Source organism: Quercus lobata, chromosome 8, assembly GCF_001633185.2.
Source record: "Quercus lobata isolate SW786 chromosome 8, ValleyOak3.0 Primary Assembly, whole genome shotgun sequence".
Taxonomy (NCBI): domain Eukaryota; kingdom Viridiplantae; phylum Streptophyta; class Magnoliopsida; order Fagales; family Fagaceae; genus Quercus; species Quercus lobata.
Window position 1 is genome coordinate 1,396,343 of NC_044911.1, and position 25,115 is coordinate 1,421,457.

A 25,115-nucleotide genomic window follows, 5' to 3' on the forward strand; every position below is an offset into this window, starting at 1 on the left:
CGATCTTGGTTGATTTTCTTAATGAAATTCCAGTTTTGTTTCTCAAAAAAAAAAAAAAAAAGTGTATGTGTGTGTGAAACTCTTTTGTGGAAACTCACCCCGGCCCTTGCCCCCCACACCCTACAAATATTAATACTTGTGGAGACACACCCCGGTTCTTGCCCCCCACATCCTACAAACATTTATACTTGTGGAGTAATGGTATAGTAACTTAATTTCTATGTTGAGTTTTACAATGTTTTTGGATTCTGCAAAGACAACTTTACAATTACCTTGCTCGTTGAAGGATTAGATCAAGGACAAAACTTAAATAGAATACTTAACTGTACTTAAGTTCTATTCTTTAGAACCATCGCACATCTTTGGTGCGATAGTCACTTCACAAGTATAAGTACTTATGAAATGTAAATGATAAAGGTTATGATTCAAGTCTCCAGGAAGGAGACTCACACACTTAAGTTCTATTCGTTGAGGATTAGATCAAGGGCAAAATTTAGATAGAGTACTTAAGTTCTGTTTCTTATATTCCCCTCTTAAGATTTAGACATGTAACTGTACTTAATTAAAAATATACTTTTATGAGAAAAAAGCCAGCCATGGTCTCTAAACCTTAACCATAAGCAGTTTTAATCCCTAAAAAAAATGAAAATATTTACTTTTAATCACTAAAAACTAAAATAAAATAAAATAAAAAACTTAAAATGGTCACGAAGTAATAAAATTTGTCCAGTCGGTTTTTTACAATAAATATTAGAGAAACTCTGGTGGGGTTACTTAAACCAAATAAGCCACAGAAAATAAGCTATATCAAACTAAAGCTTAACATGAATAAAGATAGATGCACAGGCAGATATTGCATTAAACCACAAATAGAATACATCAAAGCAGGCTCCTAGTAAACAAAATTCATCAAACTTCAAATACATGTAGAACCCTTTGCAGCACAACACATTTTCTTTTCATTATCATATCTTCTACTAATTAAGAAAGCATCAACATTCATTCATACACCTACACAAAAGCAAGCACATACAAGCATAGGGCACAACAAGCAGGGATGGAACTAGGATCAAAATTTAGGGGGGGCCAAAACGTCAATAAAAAAAATTATTTAAAATACAAATTAGCATATATTTAATGTTAAGAAAATATTAACAAAAGAGAGGAGAAACAAAATAACCGTTTATTAATACTGTAGGGACTGGGTTTAAGCACTTCTGCTGTTAGATGAGTGGACTCAAGTCCAACTAGTCCAATACAATAAATTTATAAAGAATGGGTTTAAGAACTAGGTTTTAGCTAGGATTACAACAACTAGACACAGTTGTGTATGGATTGAATAATAAGGATATAGACTAAAGTATGAAATTCTGTCCTTGAGCACTTCGTCTGAGGAACTTAGTGTTCTCCTTCTTTCTTCAGTGGTAAGTTATAAGGTTTCCAAGATCATGCAAATTGCTACCATTTTCTCCTTTCTTTTTGCTCTGCCCCCTTTCCTGGAGGGTTTCTTGCATTATATATCCCCCTACAGTCGATTTTGGCCCTCCATTTGTCGACCATGTAAGTCGCTACTCAAGTGCTTGTCCCATCGGCCACCTTCCCAAATCTTTAGTGAGTTGCAACAATCAAGACCGTACTGTTCAGAGGTCATTTCCTCATTAATGCGGCCAGAATATTAGCTGTGGGCATTTAATGTGGGGGTGATAGTTTCTCCTTGAGTTGTTCCTACACAATGCCCCCATGGCTGTCCTACAACAGTTGTCCTTTTTCTTAGGACGCTCGGGGAGATTGCCGTTGATGACGGGCTATTCTTCCCTATTAGGATCTAGATTGGTTGAGGTCAGCGATGTTTCTGGGCCATTTGGGCCTTCTTTACTCGTCCTCGGCCATTTCTTCCTCTTTGACGTGGGCCTTGGGCCTAGTATGAAGTGGGCCGGAGTTGTCAAATTCTTTGACCCCACAAATATATTTTAAATTAATAATTTAAAAATAGAATTCAACATTCTTTTAAATAACAAAAATCATCTATAGTTGATTTTGTACTAAACTCTGCAACAATTTCCCTTTCAATCCTAATTTCTTTTGATTAATGATATATGAATTTATAAAATTTATATAATAAAATTTGTAATACTAATGACTGTACACTACACATTAGCACCAATTTATTAATGTAACTATTCAATTCTATAATACCCCACATAAAATTAAACTAATTTACTAATAAACAACCAACTAGTAACTAGTAAGTTAAAATATATATATATATATATATATATTTTAAGTTAAAAATTAATAGCCAAACACTCCTGCCATCCCACCCCACACATTGATTAATGGCCACCCACGCACCCCACTCTTACTCACTACAAGTATATTAACTTGGTTTGTAATTTGTATTCATCTATCTTTCTTCTTTTTTTCTTTACGCATTTTTTTTTTCTTTTCAACAAAAATAGTCATATCTTTTTTCACGAAAATTCAAATAGTCAATCTTAACACTGATAAAAAAAATAGTTTGGATCTAAGAAGAAAGAGTAAGAAACAGCCAATACAGTAACACAGATGTTGTAGTATAGTTGTTTGTTAGTTGGGTTTTATCATTTTCATAGACCAATTTGTAACTTATTGGGAGGAGGGGGGGGCAAAAATAATTATTTTGGGCTCAATTGTTAAACTATTCATTAAATGAGTACACTATTACTATTTTAAAAAAAAAAAAAAAATTTGGGGAGGGGGGCAATGGCCCCTTCTGCCCCTTACTAGTTCCATCTCTGATAACAAGCATTAATAGGCAAAGATATATATATATATATATATATTTTATTATATTCCTCCTTGCTCTTTCCAACCTCGATTCCTATTATTATATGGAAAATTTTCCTGCAAATAACCAGCCCAACCCTTCCCTCTCTCCCTAACAGTACTTTCTTATCCAAATCCCACATCTCTTCTGCCCTTAACTTGGTGAAAAACACATTCAAGTGTTAATAAACCACTCATTACCATGAGTGCAGCCTCAGAGAACCCAGCTACAGCTCCCCCAAGCACAAGGTCAGCAAAGAAGATTATAGGACTGAAGAGCAACAATAGAGGTATGCTAACATGTAAGATTGCCACTGATGCTAGGAAACTCAACCCCATCATACCCAAAAGTGGTCCTCCTATGGCCACGCCAGCAACTGATCCATGTACATGTCGTTGGTGTTCATGTCCACTAATAAAGACCTCTCGATTCTCAGCCATTTTAATGGTTATAGAGCTCCTTCTATGGTGTGATGTGTTTTGTTTTGATTTTGTAATTGTGTTGGTGTTATATATGAACATGGTGGTGGAGCTTGAGTACGTGTTTAATAGGTGTTAAGGTTGAATCTTATGTGGTAGTTTCTGAGTGTTAATGTAGCACATGTTAATGTAGGCTATGACAAGTACCTATATATAGTTTGCACCGATTCGGAATGAATGAGCAATAGTAATTCCAATTTTTATAAATAAAAAGAAATTAAAGAAAAGAATGAGCAATGATTTTGGTGGAAAATAATAATTATTACATATTGTAAAGTTATTACATAAATATACAATTTGCAGATTAATGTCCATTTTAAAAATAAATAAAAATAACTAAGAAATTTATTTATTGAAAAGTCTAGATATCATATGATTGGATTATTTTTCAGAAATATCAGTGATGATCTCATGTGTAAGTGATGTAATCTAATTATTAATTGACAAATATGCAAATTGTGTCAAAGCATACAACAAAATATGTGTCCCTAGAAGAACTGTTATTCATTATCTTTATAGTCACATCACGATCAGTTTGTAATAAAATTAAGCAATTTATTTCATAATATTGTATTTAATGAGTAATTACTGAACTACATTCATAACAATACAATTTATTTCTGTAAGTGTACGTATTAGTGATGAATTTGGGCAATTAGCACATGAGTGAAAGCCTGTATAAGTGTTTTATTCCCAATCAAATAATTAGAAGTTGGTTTTTTATATCTATGTTGCCTAAAGAATCATGCATGAGAGTAGGTTGATCAAAGTTCTATGTAATGAAATTTACAAATCTTAAAATCTAGGTGATTGGTTAGCAGTTATATTTGCATTCAATTATCAACTAAATATATATAAATGTCTCACTTTTTAAAGGAATATTTGATTTTTTTTGGGCAGCGCAGACTCAAGATCATGTGGCTTCTTCATCTATGAATCCAATTTCTTTGCCCTTCTCATCAGCGATTCAATCTCTTGTCAATAATGGTAACCTGTGATAAAATCTTTTATTTATATGTTTATATGCATATGCCTACGCAATTTTCTTTTTGTTTTCATAATGTGCATAACTTTTTTAACAACAAAAAGTTTAAAAATTAGTCTTGAGGAATGTCTAGATAACAATAACAATGAAGATAACTTGGCTGTTGCTGAGTCTTCTCAGGAAATAGAAGAGATTAGGTAACCATTATTAAACTAAAAAGTTCGAATATGATGGAAATAAAAGAGATTAGGTACCCATTATTAAACTAATAGTTAGGATATGATATGCTAAGTAAGTTGAATTAATAATTTTACTCTTAAGTTCTGGCTTGTATTTGTTAACATCTACGTTCATATTTCAGTAGGTTTTTGTTTAATTCCTTGCATCTGAAATTGCTCTTACTTCTCTCATTTACATATATGTTGCATTTGAAGTTGATCTTACTAAAAAAATCAAAAGAAAAAAAGTATATATATAGTTTGTCATACAGGAACTTAGCTGAATGAGAGGCAACAAATAAGCGTACAAAATTACAGTATATACCCTTGACACCAAGGGTAAGCCATCATTTAAAATATTTATTAAGGTGATACTGTATGGTAGAATACATACAGTTTTGGGTTCTTATTTAGAATCTAGTTGTTGTTTCTTGTGGTCTTCCTCAAGAAGATTGAAAATCCATATGTTTATTTTCAGGCAGAAACTGTTGCATCTGAAGGGAGGAATATAACAATGTGGCCACCAAGGCTTGGAATGCTCCAAGCTACTAATTATTCATTTGATGCATCCTTGAACTCTACTAGATCGGTATGTGCCAATGAATCCTACTTGAATGCTAGTATATCATATGTGAGGTGTATTTTGTTAGTTTTCTCCAATATTTCAATAATTTTACCACTAAAAAATTGTAATATTTAGTGTTTTATTTTATAAATAAATCAGAAATACAATAAGATCGAGGTGTAATAATTTGATTATATATACTATATATGTTTAAAATTTTGAAAATTTTTATGATATTATGACTAATATAAGCCTGTTTCAAACCTATCAAAAAAAAAAATGAAAATATCATTTTGATAAATAAAAATACAAATATTATTTAATAATTATTTTTAAAAGCTAATGTGGACCACGTCACATCAATACTTTGTAAAAAATTTGTAAAATTTTGTGTGTGTCTAGCATCACTCTTCTTTCAAATATGGCAGAAGGAAGCCATGGATTGAGAAAACATGAGATTTTTTTCATAATTTATTGTAATAAATAAGAGAGAGAACATTAAAAGTGAGTTCCAGAGCTCAACTGGTAAAGTCTCTGATAGTTGTATAAGAGATTTGGGGTTCAATCTTCGCCTACACAAAAAATTGATTAATATCTTGGTCTATTGATAATAAGCTATTATTAGGAGCGGATATCATAGGTTGAAACTCTCTAAAAAAAATATAAAATTAAAACATACTATATTAATTAAGTAAGATGATTTTTTTGAACCATTAAATTGCTTAGAGATCTATGGTGGATAAAATGTGTAACTTTTGTTAGACCTTGTAGCAACAAAAGTAACTAAATTTGTACAAGAATATTATATTTCAAATCAATTTTTTATCATATAAATCTTAGAAAATTGATATCAAAATTTCATTATACTTAAATAATTAATGAACTACTTCAAATAATTAATATAAAAAATATATTTATTTATCATATTATTAATCTTTTAATTACATAGAATAAATACTACAATATTGGTTATATATATAATATCACTAAAAGAAGTTAAGAAGCCTAAATGGTTAGGACTAATTTGAGTAAATTCACAAATATTTAATTTTTATGGCTTTTGTATCAATTGTTATCAAAATGACTAGACATTCTAAATCAATTATTATTATTATAAATAAAACTATTTTATCATATAAGGAAGAATTTCATATTTTTAATAAATTATTATAATTATAAAGAAAAATATTTCCTTATGTAATATATATATATATATATATATATATATGTAGGGATAAGAGCCCAAGATCATATATTGGGTTTTGGGCTTTATCCGTGACATTAACAAGTTTGAGGATGAGCAAATAGTTGTTAAGGGATTCCTGGTTAAAGTCTCATAAGCAAGGAATGAATGGAAGATGATCTGAGCAGGATTCCCTCCTCGGATACGACGAATGTAGCCTAAGTGTGTACTCTAACAATTAAAGTGACCATCCAAAAGGCTTTAACGATAGGAATGTGTCTCATGAACATATGAGAAAGCAAGAAACTCAAAAATATCTAAGGAAAAGCTGCTACCACCGCATTAAATGCATTGTAACTACCTTTCTGACCGCATTTATGTGGAGAAAACTTCTAAACAGTGCTGTTTTGGCTACCACAACTCACAGAAGGCTGAAAGGAGTATCTGATGGGACAGACACTCAAATAGGGACTCAGATGATCAATAAGTGTAGGATCAAAATGACCCAAAAGGAGCTATATAATGTGAGAGATCCTCCATGAGAGGGGGGAAGAGAAAAATAAGATGGCAATCTAAATCATTCTGATACCTAAGAGTGATCATTATATACAGGTCTGACCTCCTCAGACTGAAAGTCAATTGATATCAATGTCTTTTATTTGTGTTTGATTGTCATACAATTCAATACTAACCATTGTTCAACTCATTAGGACCTAGTTCTTTGACTCATTTTCTATAAATTCATTGTATTGGGTTCATTGGGCCAAGACTCCATACGTTTTGGACTTGGACTACAAATTAGGACCCTACAATATATATAAAAAAATAATTTAAATTCCTCTAGTATAAATAATTGATGTATAACTATTTATCATTAATATATACATTTACTCCATTTGTTAATTCAATGAACTAATACTATGATGTTAATGCAAACTTAATTGAGGTGTAAATCTAAATAAAGAAAATCTCAAAGAATGTGCTACATAGTAAAACATCATATTCTCTCACATGAGATCTTTACTTTTATACATACATCAATCGAAGTTTTTGTTTTTGTTTTTTTCCTTTTTATCTAGTTGATTGGGATTGAAGCGGGAAGTTTAGGTTGATACATTTGGTCATTCCAAATAGTAATAAAGTGGGCCGTATCAACGAGTTTATGGCATAACAGAAGACATTGTAGGAATCAACTTTCTCTCAGCTTCTCTACTATTATATATATATATATATATATATATGTATGTATGTATGTATGTATGTATATAATAACATGATTTCTTGTTTGAGTTTCATATTTTTGCGTACTAAAATATTTTCACAAAATTTTTTAAAATTTAAAAAATAACCCTAGTTTTTAGTTAATTAATTAAAAAAATTGAGTAACAAATAATTTTAAATTTAAAAACATAAACCAATTAAAAAAGAAATTTACTATTTTTTTTTTAATTGTCTAAGTTTAGCTTTCAAATTGTTATCAACTCTCACATACAAAAATATCCAAAAATTAGGACATTATCTCTATCTTACTTTTAAACGTTATATCACTAAATCCAAAATAAAAAGAATCTCATTTTAAGTGTAAAGTGTGTCTGACAAGTCTAGTATATATATATATTGATTTGTTGTTAAATTGTTTTTCTATTTAGTTCATCAAAGAATAAATTTGTCATAATTATTAGAAGACGATAATCCATTGATGCTAACTTGTCACGGATCAATTATCATGCATTGCAAAACATTTAATTGGCCCTGAACTAAATTAGTAATCTTAAAATTTTGCCTCTTCCTAGAGGCTCTAGCTTTTCGATTTGGGCATGACTGTCATGGTAATACAAGCTATCTATAACAGTTAAGCTAATAAGTAACATTGTTAGCAATCTCAGTGAATAACCCAACAATGGCTGATTATTATGAGATACTTGTGTTAGATAGCTTAAGTTTTTAGATCAGATAGATGCTTCTTTAATTCTTTTAGTTTCATTTGTTTATTGATTTAAGAATTTATTTGCTGTGGAGGAGAGGAAGATGCATCAATAGCAATATAGCTCAAATGTTCTATTCCCAGCGGATTATTTGTTTTTTTTTTTTTTTTTGGATGTCTTTGATGTTAGAACCTGTTGTGTAATAGTCTGGGTTGCTCACTTCGAGTAAAAATAAATAAATTCTTTATGAATATTATTACTACTGATTAAGGTAATAATATATCATAGAAAACAGTTTTAAGGGTATTCATCTTGAATCTAATTGTTAATTCTTGTGGTCTTGCTCTCGGTACGTAACAATGAATTCATCAACTATCCTACACACTTATTATCTATTTATTTATGATATTTGTTTAAAATTGAAAATACGTGTGTGTGTGTGTGTTTTTTTTTTTTTTCAGGCAGAAACTGATGCATCTACGAGGACTATGGCAATGTTGCCACCACCAAGGACAGGAACACTCCTAACAAATCAGTTGGAGCCATTCCCAAATTACTCATCTGATGCTTCCTAGTATTCTACTAGCTAACTATGTATCAATGAATTCACCAACTATCCCTACAAACTTATCATCTATTTATTTATAATATTTGTTTAAGATTGAAAATACGCGTGTTTATTTTCAGGCAGAAACTTATGCATCTGCAGGGAGGACTATGGCAATGTTGCCACCAGCAAGCACAGAAAGACTCCTAATAAATCATTTGGAGCCACTCCCAGATTGCTTACTTGATACTTTCTTGTATTCTACCACCCAATACGTACCAACTATCCCTCCACACACTTAATTATCTATTTATTTACGATATTTGTTCTGTTATTAATATCTAATTTTTTATTCTATTTAATTCAATTAGAATAAATTCGTTATAATTATTCGATTTGGATCTACTGTTTAAGATACTAATATAATGTAGAAAAAGATCATTTGAACTTATATGTGACCATTTTTATTTTTCAGGCACAATTTGGCCCTAATTTAATGATGCAGTTGCCAAGAGACCAACCTGATCAACCAGGTCCCCAACCTGGTCAACCAGGTCCTGCCCCACATTATTATTACTCCCACAACATTCCTTATCCACCACCCAAATGATGCTTCAAGGACTAAGATGGTTAAAGATTAGCACATTTTACAAGCAGCTTATTTATCACATTTTTTAATTGAATTTGTAGTATCTATGGCATGATTTTATTTGGTATTATTTATTTCAAATTTTAATACTGAAATGATTTTATTTGGTATTATTAAATTTAAATTCTAATACTCTGAAGTTTTTTGCTTGTGTGGTATAACTGGTTTATTTTTCAATTGTTTGAGGCAACAACACTAAACATAATCAACCCCATGCATTACGCATTGTCCAAAATAATTGACAAAACAAGGCTAGTAAGATTATTAGAATGACATCATTGGCATGGTTAGAGGTACAAATTTTGCTGCTAGACATACCCACCTAGTCTTTTCCTATCATTCTTTTCCAACAGGAGAAGTGAATAACATGCTTGTCTTTGGTAAAAGATTTGTCATTTATTTTGAACAATATGTTATACAAGGTAAAGCTACAACCACAAGATACCACCATGTTCTCCTAAATACCTAGTGAGTCCCTCAAATAGTGAATGGACTCTTAAGGACAAAACTTAAATACCCCTAATAATGCAGTACATAAATTTCAATTTTATAGCTCAATGGATATGTTCCAGAGGTACAACTCTTGCTCTGGAACTCTCAAAGAAATGGTGACCAAACCCGATCCTTCTTCATATCTGAATTCTATTTCCTGCAAATCAACTGTTATCCTCTTGGGTCTGGCTGATGAATAAGCTCCAAATAGGCCACACCCGCGAACTTTCAAGACAACACTTGTATTTGTCTTAGAGTCATAATTCATATCTTTGATGGCTCCACCTGAATTGAACATCTTGATTAAACCTATGGCAGAAAATTTAACCCCATTGTGGAGTTCCTTAACGGGAACCACTGTGAAAACTTCGTATTCTCGGGATTTTAGTGTGATTGGAATTGCTGCATCGTTTGGAAGATAAACTACTTCCCCTGCAATTAGGACCACAAAAATTTCATTAGAAGAATTAAACAGTAAACAGTATTTTTTTTAAATTTTTTTAAAAAATATTAAATAAATGTTATGTAGCATGGTGTATTGTGGCTAAATGCTAAACCATGCCTTATTAGGTTTGATGTACGAATTACAAAATCAAGGATAAATATACATACCACCAAGATGGGAAAATATAACAGTATCCCCATTCCATGTATCATCTACAACTCTCGGCAAATAATCAACATCTTTAGCCCTAATCACCCCAGTAATAGTACCAGGATTTTCATTGTGGATAAGGTTCTTCTTTCCAACCTTACACCAGCCAGCTCCCTGGCAGTTGAAGACTCCCACAACTCCATTAAACTCATTGAGATTCCAAATCTTTAGAAGACTGCACAATCAAGAGCTAAGTTAAACATAAATGGCCCTAAAACACAGCATTTGTGGAACGTGAATGACACAATCATCATTGTTATCATTATTTACCTTTTTCCATCTCTGGCAGGATCAGAAAACAAGCAATCCCGTGTTGGTCTTCCTGGAAGTTTGGCTCTCAATATAGAACCATCAGGGAGTACAAGCTTCTTTAGGAGATTGAAGTCATGGTGTCCAGGCTTGTCACTGTACCACCATATATATATCTAATATGAGAAAACCTGCAGTTTCATGTTACAGAGCTAGCATTAGTTCATGCAAAGATCTTACCTCACATAAATAGCACATCCTCCAACAGCACGAGCTGCTCCATGATATTCAGCCATTGGATGTACACTCTATCATCCCAAACAATTTTAAAATTAGAATTTAACATATTGACCAGTAATCTACAAGTTCAAAATAAAACCAAAAAATCAAATTTTTTAGCTTACATGGAACATGTCCCAATCTGGCTGCATAAATTCCCCAAGAAAAATGGTGTTATAAGCAACAGAAGCAATATGAATTGTGTGTGATGCTGGATCTCTTGGCCAGAAATCATCTGATGCCCTTATAACAGCTGATCGCTTTGCACTATACAATACCAAAGGCAAAACAAATCAATATGGTTTGAAACTCTAAATGAGTGTTAATGTCAAGAAAAGGAAAAGCAGGATTTCAAAAGAATAACTACCTGTACAAACCATCTGTGTTGTGACTCATGCAAGAAATAATTCCATTGTCAGGGAAGTTTCTGGATATAGACGCCTCTAAGGCCTGATGGTATTTTCTAGCAAGTTTAACCCTCCCACCATGGCCTGCCCCAAGAGTTTCAAGGATGTTCTGAACATCAACTTTGACACCATCAATACCAGCTGATGCAAGATATGAGTGGAGTTCATTGTAGAAGTTGAAAACTTTTTCAGGGTTCACAAGGCCGAGCCCATTTGTTGTAATGCTTTTTAAAGAAACACAATCCTCATTTGATTGAACCCCGGGAGATGAAACGGGATAGGTCAACTTAGATTCATAATGTTCCATCTCAGTAACACCAGGTTTAACACCACCCCAATATCCTGTTATCGCATGCCATACATAGACATACCTGGGAATTCACAAAGAAAAGCATAAATTCCTTATCAAATAATAGATGCAATACTAAGATTTGAAACTCTAAATAAGAGAAACCTACTTTAGAGCATGCTGATCCTTGATTTCACCAACAATGTGGCGAAGTCCCAATGCTGGATCCTCTACCCTGTGACCCTCTTTACCATCTTTCTGAAATTTGTGGTTTTCTTTGATATGTGTCAACCTGTTTGCAAAGCTGAAGGCCAAGAACAATGCCAAAACAGCAACTATTGTTAGCCAAAGAAAGGAAAGGTAGCAAAACAAACAGAAAAGTTTTTTGGATCAAGCACTCACTTGGCACTGTTATCAGCTTCACATTTAATACCAGTCGGATCCATGCTAACTGATTGCCATCCATCATCAATTATAACAAACTTTGGAGGAATCCCACCCTTCTCTAAGCTGCAATGGTTTTACTAATTAGCATCTTTTCTAATGCCAGAACCATGGAATTTTTAGGAAAATGCTAAATGTACCACTAAGTTTACTACAAAAGCAATTGCGAGAAAAGCTAGACAGAAGATACCTCTCTAAACCTTCCTTCACGCCTTCTGAAGTAACATCAGTATAGAAAGCATCCCATGTACACCAGCCAAACCAGTTCAATATGTCTGGCATCTGAACCATATAACATATAGAAATTGGAAGTTATGGAGTTAAGTATGACAACGTACAAAAACCTAGTTAAGCCAGAGGATACTCTGAAGGAGGGAAAGTGTACCTTCTTTCTCTCACGATGACAAAATGTCTGTAAATGTTTCTCAACAGTCCTGTTCATTATTGAAATAAAAATAAAGTTCAGATATGTACAAGGAAAGATCATTTCTGCTTATCTAGGTCAAAACTCTATAATAAAACAGATTAAAAACATTTAAGAAGATAAGATCAAGAATAAATAAATGAGGGTGATCAATTTCACATAGTATGTGATAAGAATCATAAGATTTAAACCTGCAAGTGCTATATGAAACAAATATATATATGAATTTTACTTCTAAGATTCTAAAGGAATTAATGTAAATGTGTTTTCAATTCTTTAATGACTTAGACTTGAAATTTCAAACTGGACACAGACAATGAATGGAAATCAAGGGATACTGGTATTGCCAATATATAAATGTGTATCAAAATTTAAGACTCACATGACTGCATTTGTGATGACATCAAAGGGGTCTCGTCCAGCAGCCACAAAAACCAAATGACTACCCTCGAAATCCTCAACAGCTGGATCTCCTGCAAAGAACCAATTTTTTTTTCATATCCATTTCAAAGATAGCCAAAATGTCCATAAATTGATCAAACAAAAAATAAAACGTTTTATTTCATACCACTTTCCAAGCAAATTTCCAACTCATTCTGCTCGTTTCCCTGAAGAACAGCCCTGAAATCACCTTCAAGAATTGGTAAGAAAACAACATATAAGGCAGATTGGTCCATGCCATCTTTGCTTCCTTGTTCAACATTAGAACCATCGCGTGCCTCAACAATCAAAAACTGGGTCTCAAAGGGTATGTCTTGGCCACAATTACCCATCCTCTGTGTCATCCACCACATCTTGAAGCGAAAAACACACATAAACCGCAATCCCCTGCACAACCATTTGAATTCATCACAACATGTAAGGAAATAATCCAAATTTTGATCCTTACCCACATAGAACACTTACAAACCATCTTAAAAGAACCCCCACAGATTATGACTTAGAAATCACTCAAAAAAAAAGTATGAAACAAGTCAACAACAAAATCCCAAAGCTATAACATTACAAATTCTCTTATCAAAAGCTTGAGGTCCCCTGTATATTGAAAACTTCACATTATAACTAAAACAACAAAGAACATTTACCACATATAACACATTACAGATCATCTTAAAAACTCCCCACAAATTATGAATTGAATAAGTTAGATCAGAATTCCAAAAAATAAATTATACATATAAAAAAAGTTACAGTAAATCCGCCAAACAAAAAAGGATTAGGATCAAACAACAAAATCTCAAAGCTTTAGGATTGCAAATCCTCTTATACAAGAAAGAAAACAAGCAAACTTGAACAAAAGATGTGCTAATAAAAAATTTGTTAATTTATAACCAAGAATCAGAATAGTCATATTGTCATTATCTGAGCACACAAACATAGATAAATTCAAAGGGAACCCCATAACAATGTTCAAACAGAAATAAATAAGAAGAGAGAGAAACATACTCAAGCTTCCCAATAGGAAAGACCCGGCGGCTTCCCATCTGATTGGATCTGACCCCAATGAATGCCCCATTCACCAATGCACCTCCTGTGGCTGCTGTCACCACAATGTTTTCATGCACTTCATGCAACACTTTGCTCCCCAACACCACCAAATTCCCATCAGCTACACTTATCCCCGCCCCAACCGTCATCTTTTCTCAACAACAACAACAACCAAGTCTAAATTAGTCTCAAAATTTTATGATCAGCTATGAATTCTCTGACAGATTAATCAAAGACTGAGCAACAAGCTAGCTTGTTAAAAATCCTATAAGAATACCAAGTATTTACAAAATAAAACACAACAAAAGCAACAACGAAACAATAACTAGAACGACAATTTAGGATGATAGACACGTGAAAGCAAGCTATGAAAGTGAGTAGGTGACACTTGGAGAAGTTCATCCATGTATTTATAGGTGACACAAATTTAACACATGAAGGCCATGTTGAAAAATCAAGGAGTCGGTTGCAAATATGATTTTGCAAACTAGGGACTCCGTGGCTAGCTGACTCTATGGGAGGGACCCACTTAAATAAAAAGTCCTTCCTCGGACAACGTGTAAAAAAATATCTATTAGTAGATTACAACTTTTTTTCGTGGTGGGAAAGTTTGGAATCTTATAATTATTAAACTTCGAGTGAATTATATTCGTTGTAACATTCGGCGCGACATGTTTGTCGAAATCTCTGTTGTAAATACGTACGGCGCCTTATGATGATAAAAAATATGACATGTCAGAATGTGTCAGCCTTTTTTATGGTTTTTTATACAGACATGCATGTGACTATGTCTATGTCATTCGGCCATTCACCTACCAATAATGAACCATGATTGATCTCAGTCCGTTGGTTTTCTGGACACCTATCATTCATGACAAATCAGGGTAAGTTTTATTGGTCATCTTTGAAATCCTAATATCACCTACGCAATTTATTTATTTATTTATTTTTGTCATTGTTGACTTAAACGAAAATAATTTGAAGAGTCTTAATGTTTATTTAAGAATAATATATTTAACTTTTCACTAAAATTTCCTTGTTGTAAGTGTGCTAAAATTTTAGCTTGATAATAAAAATCACTCATTATAAAGTAGATGTTATAGATTTGAAATAGAATTGTATTTATTTTTGTAATAATTGATATAATATAATAAGATAAAATTGGACTAATATCAATTTTTATAAATTTATTATTAAAAATATTTTTATTAATATTTAATTACAATATATGCATATATATATATATATATATATATCTTAATTGTTATGATAAAATTTGTGACTTTAAAGTTATTGTTGTGTGTAACATGTCAATGAATGATTAATACAAAGAATGATTTGACATTAAATTTTGGGGTTTATTTTAATATTTGTGGATGCCCCACAAGGCAATGAATGGTGGTGATGGACGCTTGATTGAAACTGCTTTGAAGATTAATAGATTTGTGAAGCATTAGATCATTGCCTTATAAATATCTCCCTCGTGAATTGGAGCTACGTGGCTTCTCAACACAGGAACCAGCTTGGATACACTTGAGCACTAAACCTATTAAGATTTGGATAATTGCCAAAACACTAATAAGTATTCACACCTTAATAAGTCTAGTGTATTAGAGCATTAAGCCTAAACTTTGTCTTCATTTTTTTTTTTTTTTTTGGTTGATGGGCTAAACTTTGTCTTCTAAGACATGAAATAGTGTATAAGAGCATTAAGCCTAAGCTTTGTCTAAGAAATGAAAAGTATTTCGACTATCTTAACTTAAAATTTTAAAATAGAACCAAAATAATAATGTTAATTTATTTCAAATTATTAACAAGGTGTAATCGATTTTCGTATGATTTGATATTTTGTTTATTTATCATTATTCATTACCAACTTATCACTTCTCAAAAAAAAAAAAAAAATTATCACCTTATAGAAAAAATAAAAAATGTGAACCATAAATTAGCTCAATCTCTCCCAGTGCTAGCCACGTGGCAGGTTTACACTGGATAGGTGTCATCCATATCATTGCCTTTAATAATATAAACCAATCATTATCCAACAACCTTGGTAGCTACTAGAATTGGGGTGGAGCTCATTAATTGCATAGGTTACGTTGGGTTGGGTAAGCTATATATAATTCGAAGTCAATAAATAAATAAATACAACAATAAATAATGAAGTACTTATTACAATCAACGGCATTGAAGACGTAAAGCAAATGAGTACGTGTAGCCACATCGGCTACTACACAGACACAGCTCAGATCCTACTTGGCATTTAAAAGGAATCTTAATAAAGAAAGATTTTTTATGCTAAACTTTGTAGAAACAAGAAGGGGCGGACAGATAACAGATTAGACACAGCATGGGACAGCTTGCTTGATATATATATATATATATATATATAATGGGCCCTCTTTGATTTTGTAAAATGCATCGATGACTCTATTTGGTGCAAAAATGGCCATAATTTTTATATGATTGATTGAAGGGAATTCTATTAGGAAAGTCCACCCAATCATTATTGCAAATAGTTGTAATGTAATCTAAGGTAGTAGGATTAGAAATCGTTCTTTTTTTTTGGGCGTGGACGTAAATGATTCTTTTGCTAGGTAAGGAAAAAGTAACCCCTATTGAAAAACTAATTAGATATATTTTTATACATCAAAGAATATATTAGATTTATTTGAAAAGTAATTTGATTATTTGTTTATTTTTGTATGAGAGAGTTATTGGATGTATTAGATTTTGGGATTTGGAGTTTAAGTATGAGAGGTTTATGTGTTAATTTGGGCATGTAAGAAGGTTTGTTCATGTTTGTGATAGTCTATGATTTTGGTGCGAGGTTAAGTAGTTGAGTGTACTTATAATTCATATTATTGATAGTAAATTTTGGTTGAGTTCATAAATGTAGGTTTAGTGTTAGTCAAATCACATTAAAATGGAGTTGGGTGGAGTTAAACAATAATATAGTGGCACCCATATCCTAAAAATCTAAACTTATTGAGAGCTTTCACCTCAATGTTGCTAATATATTTAGCTTTTAGTACATCAAAAAATTATTTTATCTATTAATACACCTTTTATCAAATCTTCTAATTTTACATACAACTCATTAAAATAATATAAACAACCCAACATATTAATGAAAATCATTAAAATGAACAAGAGTGAGAGGTAGGGAGGAGATTGGAGGAAAAAAAAAATAAAAATCATTATAAAAAAAGATTGCTACAGTGAACTCTTATATAAGAGTTCACTATAAGTGAATGTTAAAAAAATTTAGATATAGCATATTTTTATGTAACATAATTTTTTTTAGTCTGAAGTGCTAAAATAACATAATTTAGATATACCACTTTTAATGTCCGTTTGGAGAGCTTATTTTTTGTCAGCTTATTTTATCATTCGACTTATTTTTGCTACTATTCATGGGCTCAACTGCACTTTTTAGTACTATTTATGGGTCCCACTATACTATTTCACCTAACTTTTACTTTTATCTACAGTATTTTCAGCAAAAAGTTTTTAGTTTCAACAAAATAAGTGAATTTCAAATAGAACCTTATTGTGAATGTTCTTACATTGGGCCTCAAATGGATAAAGAGCCAAAAAATAACATCCATAAAAAATAAAAATAAACAAAGGAAGCTGCATGGAAACACAACAATTTGAAAATTGAAAACTATCTATAGGATCATGCTAAAGGGTGCCCTTAGGGCAACGGTTAACAATTCATTTTTGGAAAGTTTTGACACCACTTTTATGGGAAATGGAAAAAGTTATCATAAAATTAATTTTTTTTTTTCTTTTCCCATAAAAACTTTTTTTAAATGAATGGTTAACTATTACCCTAAGAACACCCGTTAGCATTTCCCATATATATACCAAACAAGTAAGCCATAATTTTTTTGATAAGTGAGTAAGCTATAATTTGATACCATATACACTTTTAAGGACTTGTTATGTAAAAGTGATTTTTTTAACTTTAGGGAGGGCCACTGGCCATAGGGATGAACTAAATTACAAATTTTTTTTTTTTTTTGGTCAAAAATTTAAAATTTTAGGTTCGCCTTGGCCTCCTTTTTCATAAATTATCCATTGAAAATGTTACAAACGGTTCTTGTTTTTATACTAGATAATTGCAAGTGCCAATTTGATTTTGTGAATGCACACGTTATATTTGGTGTAAAAAAAAATATACATGCACTTTGCATTACTTCAAAGCATGTGATAATTTGATACAATCAATCCTACTCATCCTATATAAATATTTAAACCCTTCATTTTCTATATTATTTTTCAAGTTTCAACCAATTGCAAATGATTCAAACTTCAAATTTGCTTCCACCATTTTTTTTTTTATAGTAAAAGACAAATATAGTAAAGCAATGTTGAATGTAATTAAAAAGTACATAACCGGTTTGAGTCATTGTAAGGTGGCGGCATTCAACAGAATATAACGTTGTGTCAACGTCGAGTTGGGTAGGCCTTTGCTAGTTGAAGTAAGTTAAGTTTCTGTTTCTGTTTTTGTTTTTTTTCAAACATTGAAATCATGAAATAATTGAAAAAAAATTTCATTTCAAAAACTGTTCCTCACAAAAAGTATATAAATGGGCTTCAGTGTTTCACATAGACCCATGTGCCCCATTACATTGTGAAATCCAGGAGTTTAGCCCAAAACTCCAAAAGCTCCAAACCCAAAAAGTGACACGGGATCCTATAAAGAGTTCTTTAAAGAAAGAATGCACATGTAAATGGGAAGAGAATGTGACATTCAACTGAGAGTAGTGCGGTTGATTATGGAATAAGAGACTAATATAACATAGTTTGACTCAAATCCTTAGGTTTATGATTTTTGATTAAGTGATGTTTGTATTTATTATAGAATTGTGTTAACAGACACCGTAAGGTGTCCGTTAATAACAGCTTTATATTATTTTTTTAACAGTCTTATAAGTTGTAGGGCCAGTTTTATGGGGAGAAAGAAATATTAACATAAGTTGTGGAGCTAATTTTATGTTTTTTTCCTTTTATTTATCTAATTTTTTTATTAAGTGGGACCCATATTATTCTAACCTCAACAAGCACGCACAATACTTATTTATTTATTTATTTATTTTTGATAGGACGCACAATACTTATTAACATATGGCTATAGGGTGATCTCGCAACACGATATAATGTCTCCACATATATAGCATATTGACATCTTTTTTCTCTTTCTTCCTAGAAAAGGACATTCACATGAGACATAAGATTCAGAGAAACAAGGGCAATAGGCATGTGGAGTGTGGAGTATGGACAGTTAGCCAGACCAAAAAACATGTGAAAGCACATCAATGATCCAAATTTGTTTTTCTTTTTAGGGTCTCGAGAGGGGAAGGATCCAAATGTGGTCTAACTCAAAATTGTGAGAGATTTTTATGATGAGGCAGACTCAATACTGTAGTAATAATGCAATTTTTATTTTTAGAACTGCAAATGAGTCAAAAACATTTATAATAGTAGTTCTGACCCCCCCCCCCCCCCAACTCTAGTTAAACTGAATATTTGGTCTTCAACATTTAAATTTTTTTTTTCTTTCTAAATCATCATTTTCTTTAAAATATTCACTTTAATCTCTATAATTTCAAAATTGTTTCCACAAGATTTTTTGTGTTATCTTATGTATAGAAAATACTTGCATCGCAAAGAGAATTCATTTTACATCATAGGCTTTTTGTCATCAAAGTGATATTGGTTTCTTGAATTTCATTTACTATGTTATTATTTTCCATTCATTAGCTGAGGATAATAGCTTTTTCAAAAAAAATATTTTAAAATATAAAGAAAAAGTTTGAAACAAATGTTAAAATGTTTTTTTTTTTTTTTTGAGATAAAAAAAAATGTTAAAATGTTGATGAGTAAGTATACAGTCTACACAAACTTATTTATGTTTGATTGCTTATTAAATAAACAAACTCAAGCTCAATTTTAAGGCTCGCTTATCAAAGTCAAGCTTGAGCAAGACAAAGCTGGGCTTATTTCGGTTCATAAACAAAACTCGTGAAACGGCCCATGAATAAGGCCAGTGACCAGGTTCATAAGTAAGCTTGATTTTACCAACATCTTTATATAAATCATTAGCTTAGATTGTAAGTCATAACCTTTTGCAACTTTGAGTCTTTGACATATAGACTTGGATTGCATATCCTTTTAAGCCAGGTACTTATACTAACGCTATTTGGTGCTTAATTGAATTTTTTTATTATAATTAATTTAAAAGGAAAAAAAAAAAATGATTCACAATCTAACTTATTAATTGAAGGAGATGCTTTTAATATTTTATGTTGTCTTTTCAAATGAAATTAGGCTTTTATTTCCCTTTTCCTAGTTGAATTAGGACTTTATTTGTATTTCGTTTCTTAAGTAGAAGTAGGTTTATTATTTCTTTACCTAAAAGGAGTAGGAGAAATATTATTCCTATAAATACACTATATAAGGGGGTGGTGGATTATTATTATTATTATTATTATTATTATGTGGTTATTAATAAAACCTTATTTGAAAAGTTTCTTTTTTTTCTTCTTTTTCTTTTTTGCCTGCTAGTTCTACAATGGTTACTCTTTACCATTAAGTTAAAATACTAATAAGTTTCATTTTGATATAGGTAAAATTTGAACCCAACTTACTTATTCCATAATTAAAGAATTTACTAGTTGAAATAATTTGTAACCATCTTAAATTTAAATTTAAATTTTGGAGAATTTGTTCTAGTTGTAGGGGAGGGAATGACATCATTCCCTCTAATTTAGTTTATGTTTTTTTATTAAAAAAATTAACGTTTTTGTGAAATTAAGAAATTAAAAAAAAAAAATGCGTAGTTTTGGTAAGTTGACGGCAACAACTAACTAAATACTAACGGAAGATTCAATTGGGAATGAATGAAACTTAGAGTACCGAATGAAAAAAGATGAAACTTAGAAGGTGGGTTTTGCATTTTGGCCAAATAAAAAGCAATATATATATACATATATCAAAATATGCTCAAGGCGTAATATTACAATAAGAAACAGCATTGATGAAATAAATAGATATAGCAAAAACAAATATCAGTTGAGAAAGGAAAAATAATTAAACCTCCAGTTTTTCCAGAAGCTTATCCAATGCCTCAATATCTGCACCATTCTCTATAACAGAAAGTTCTAACTCACCTCCATCATCTTTGTCATCAGCAAGTGAAAGAGAAGCATAACCTCTCACTGAACTCCGTGCATCAGATGCTTTACTGTCCTTGGCCTAGTTTGTCACAGAGGGAACCCATATTGCTAATTGCAAAATTCACAGGAACAGTGGGTAAAATTCGAGCACTATAAAATTGTAGACATCCGTATTACAATAATACTCAAAGTAATGAAAATCTACTCATCAACAACAATAAAGCAACAATAGAGCCTAAATCCCAATATTGCAGAAAGATATGGAGAATTCTATATCTTCATATAAGAAGGAGAAGAAGATTCCCATTTCAAGCCACCAGAGCTTTGCATAATATTATCTTCATATGGCTGTTATGCCATCTGTTACTGTTTCAGAAACCGGAGCAGCTTCAAGAAATAAAGGAGTACTTTTGGAGAATTTATTACACTCTACTTTGCTTTGAAAGAGCAATGCATTTTTCTCAGGCCAAAAATGTTGGGAACAGAAATCTATTTCCAATAGGCCGGCCCAACAAAATTTGGAGTTTAAGGCAAAATTTTTATATGGGCCTCTTTATATGTAAATATTTTTTTTTTGAAAAGCTTTATATGTAAATATTAATTAAATAAAATTATATAATACTAATAAAATTAAGATTAATTTGATATAAATACAGAAATTGATAAATAATACGAACTAAACTAAGGTTAATTTCATATAGAGGATTGAACATCATATAGAGGATTGAACATCATAGCTAAACCATAATTAAATAAAAAAACTAAAAAAAAAAAAAAAAACTTACTTTTACTTGGAAATATAGCTATGCATAGTTAAGCACAGTTGTAATATAAATTTTATAATTTTATATATTCTTTTTAAGAGAAAGAGATAGATAGATTTTATTTGGTGTGTGGTTTTGTAGGAGATTAGTTTACAAAAAATAAAATCTCAAACTATTAGAAGAGATTAGTCATCACTGATGATCTATCACATTTGCAGTATTTTTTTTTTTTTTTTGAAACATTTTTAGGGTTTCAATTGGTTTAAATTTCTAGCGGTCTCCTATCTTGGAAGCCTTGTTAGAAATGAAAAAGAAAAATACTAAAGAGACAAAAAAATTTCACAATATAATGTGATAATGATTATAATTGATGAATTTCAACAATTTAAATTATTTGTATTTGAATTACTTTTTCATGTGATTGGTGACATGTTAGTTAAACTTATAGTAAAATTTGTGATATCTTTAACATCGATCTTAAAAAAAATATTATATTTATAAAATTTTGGGCTTTTACTTAGGACAAGGAGATGGGGCTTCTTTTGGTAGGGATTTTTTTTTTTTGGCAGGGCCTTAGGCCTAAGCCTAAGTTGCCTAGGCCTTGGGCCAGCCCTGATTTTCAAGCAAGATAAATGTCGGGTGATGTGCTGTTTGACAACATTGGAGAAAAAAACAGTAATGCTTTTTAAGAATTAATGCAATATAGTGAAGAAAATCAAGAAATGTGTGATGGACTGTAATTAACTAAAGTCAAGGTATGTAACCACCAAATTCTGAGAATTACTATCCAGTTGAGAAAGCAAAAGCAGCTAACATTTCCTTGAGGTGATATGGTTAATACTATGCTGCCTTTTAGCCTATTACATATGCAGTAACTATCAAGCAAGAATTACCATGAGAGGAAGCAATATCATGTAATCTGTTGTCATTTCAAACAGGAGGACTGATTTATGCTCTCAACAATTTGGGATCTAAAGCAAAAATTTAAATACTAAATAAATAATATTTACTGATTTTTTTAAATTCATATTCAGATAAATATTTTTTAGTAAACATTTATAATGAGAAAATATTTATAAATAAATAAAACACAATTTATAATTAAAAATTGTAGTTTAACTAAAAATAAAATTTTAAAGTATAGAATTATAGAACTTGGTTATTGCAACTTTTTTAATGTTGTGATCACTTTATACTTTAAAGACTAAACTTTCACAAATAAAAATTAATTTATTACATGGTTCAATAAATTAGTATCACTATAATACAAATGAGTGATATAATATATATATATATATATATATATATCAAATTATCAATTCGTGGCCAAAGGCCTTGTAACTGAATTAGCACATCTCTATGTACAAAGTGTTTGCAGATCTAAGGAGGAAAAGAGTTTGTAGAATTAGCAACATGTTGTAATTATTTTTTTAAAAAAAAATTTATCAGTGATAATTTATAATAATTGGTAAAGTAAAAGTAAAAGAGACTATGCATGTAGAGTGGGTGGGTTAGTGTCTTTTGTGATGGTGTGTGGCCATGTGGTTGTGGTGTGCTAAAGTGCTAATATGCTATGTGCATTGTGCAGTGCAATCAACAGTGTGTTATCCTATCAGCTGTGCAGTGGCCAGTGTGCAGATTAAAAAAAAAATTGAAATATTGAATAAAAAGCCAACAATTATCACAAACTAGTACTCTTCAATCTTCATGAAAATTTCGGAGAGAGAGAGAGAGAGAGAGAGAGAGAGAGAGGTTACCTCAGATTGCTATGCCCACACACGACACATCGTCCACCACTGTGAAGGTAGTGAAGCGATTGCAAAGAATGATTGAATGAAAGAAAGCTTAAAAAAAAAAAAAAAAAAAAAAAAAAAAAAAAAAAAAAAAATCAAGGATTCAAGATAAAGAAAGGAAAGGCGAGAATATAGATGGAGAGATAGAGAGATTTTTTCTTCTATCTTTTGTTTTAGAAATTTATAATCTTTATTTTAGCATATTTCAAGATATTTATGTTGTATTATTAATGAATTTTTCTGGTATTAATTTTGATTTTAGCATATTTTAAATTAATGAATTTGTCTCCTATGATTTAATTTTGTTAGTCAAATTTTGACTATTTTTTTTTTTCCTTTTTAATCTTTTGTATTTTAGGATACAATGGGGTCTTATTGATGCATTCTATTGACCAATAAAAGGACTTAAAATATATATATATATATATATATATATTATACATGTGGGGACTTTTTTTTATTTGAGGGCCTTAGGCAATTGTATCACTTGCTTATATTGTTCAGTCGGTCCTAAGAGTAGAGTAAGAAAAGTGGAACAAAAAATTTGGACTCATATATAGATTAGAGTAAATTGCAAATTACACCCATAAAGTTTAAGGGTAATTGGATTTTACACCCTGAATTTTTAGAATTTGGATTTTACCTCATGACATTTCAGAACTTGGATTTTACCCTCTAACGTTTAGGGTTATTTAGATTTTACACCCCTAAATTTTGAAACTTTAGGATGTAAAATCCAAACACTTCTAAAATCCAAATTCTAAAACGTCAGAGTGTAAAATCTAAATATCACCAAACTTTAGGGGGGTAAAATTCAAATTCTGAAATTTCAAGGTGTAAAATCTAATCATCTTCAAATTTTAGAAGTGTAATTTGCAATTTACCCTAAAGATTATAAGAACTAGGGTAATGTGTACATGGGCTTACAATGTAATTGGTATGTTGGGCCAATAATTAACAAAAAAACTTTATATAAATATTAAGTGAAACTACACTATTGATATTTGACGTTTACCTTATGAGTACATTTGGTTCTTCAAGTTATAATTGGACACTGTTAGTCCTTCAAGTTTTAAAAATGAGTGATAGTGTTTCTATTAACTGCTATTAGTGATGTTTGCTCACGTGACTAATGATGTGACATTCTTTTAATGAAAAAAATATAAAAATTATTTTACAAATAGAAAGCCATTAAATCAAAATCTGAAATCCACAATTTGATAACTAAATCGCAATAAGAGAGAGAATGGAAAAATGAGGTTTTTTAGGTGTGGCCTAAGAGTTGTC

General features: G+C 31.0%; 1 protein-coding gene across 1 annotated transcript in view; it reads right to left on the reverse strand.

Annotated features, from left to right (window-relative positions):
• Positions 1-9,716: 9,716 nt before the first annotated feature.
• LOC115955767 (probable galactinol--sucrose galactosyltransferase 1) overlaps positions 9,717-25,115 on the reverse strand; it is a 32,554-nt gene continuing 17,155 nt past the window's right edge. The window contains 1 exon segment of the mRNA XM_031074089.1: positions 9,717-10,281. Within this exon segment, the coding sequence (XP_030929949.1) occupies positions 9,905-10,281 (377 nt within the window). The 3' untranslated portion in view covers positions 9,717-9,904.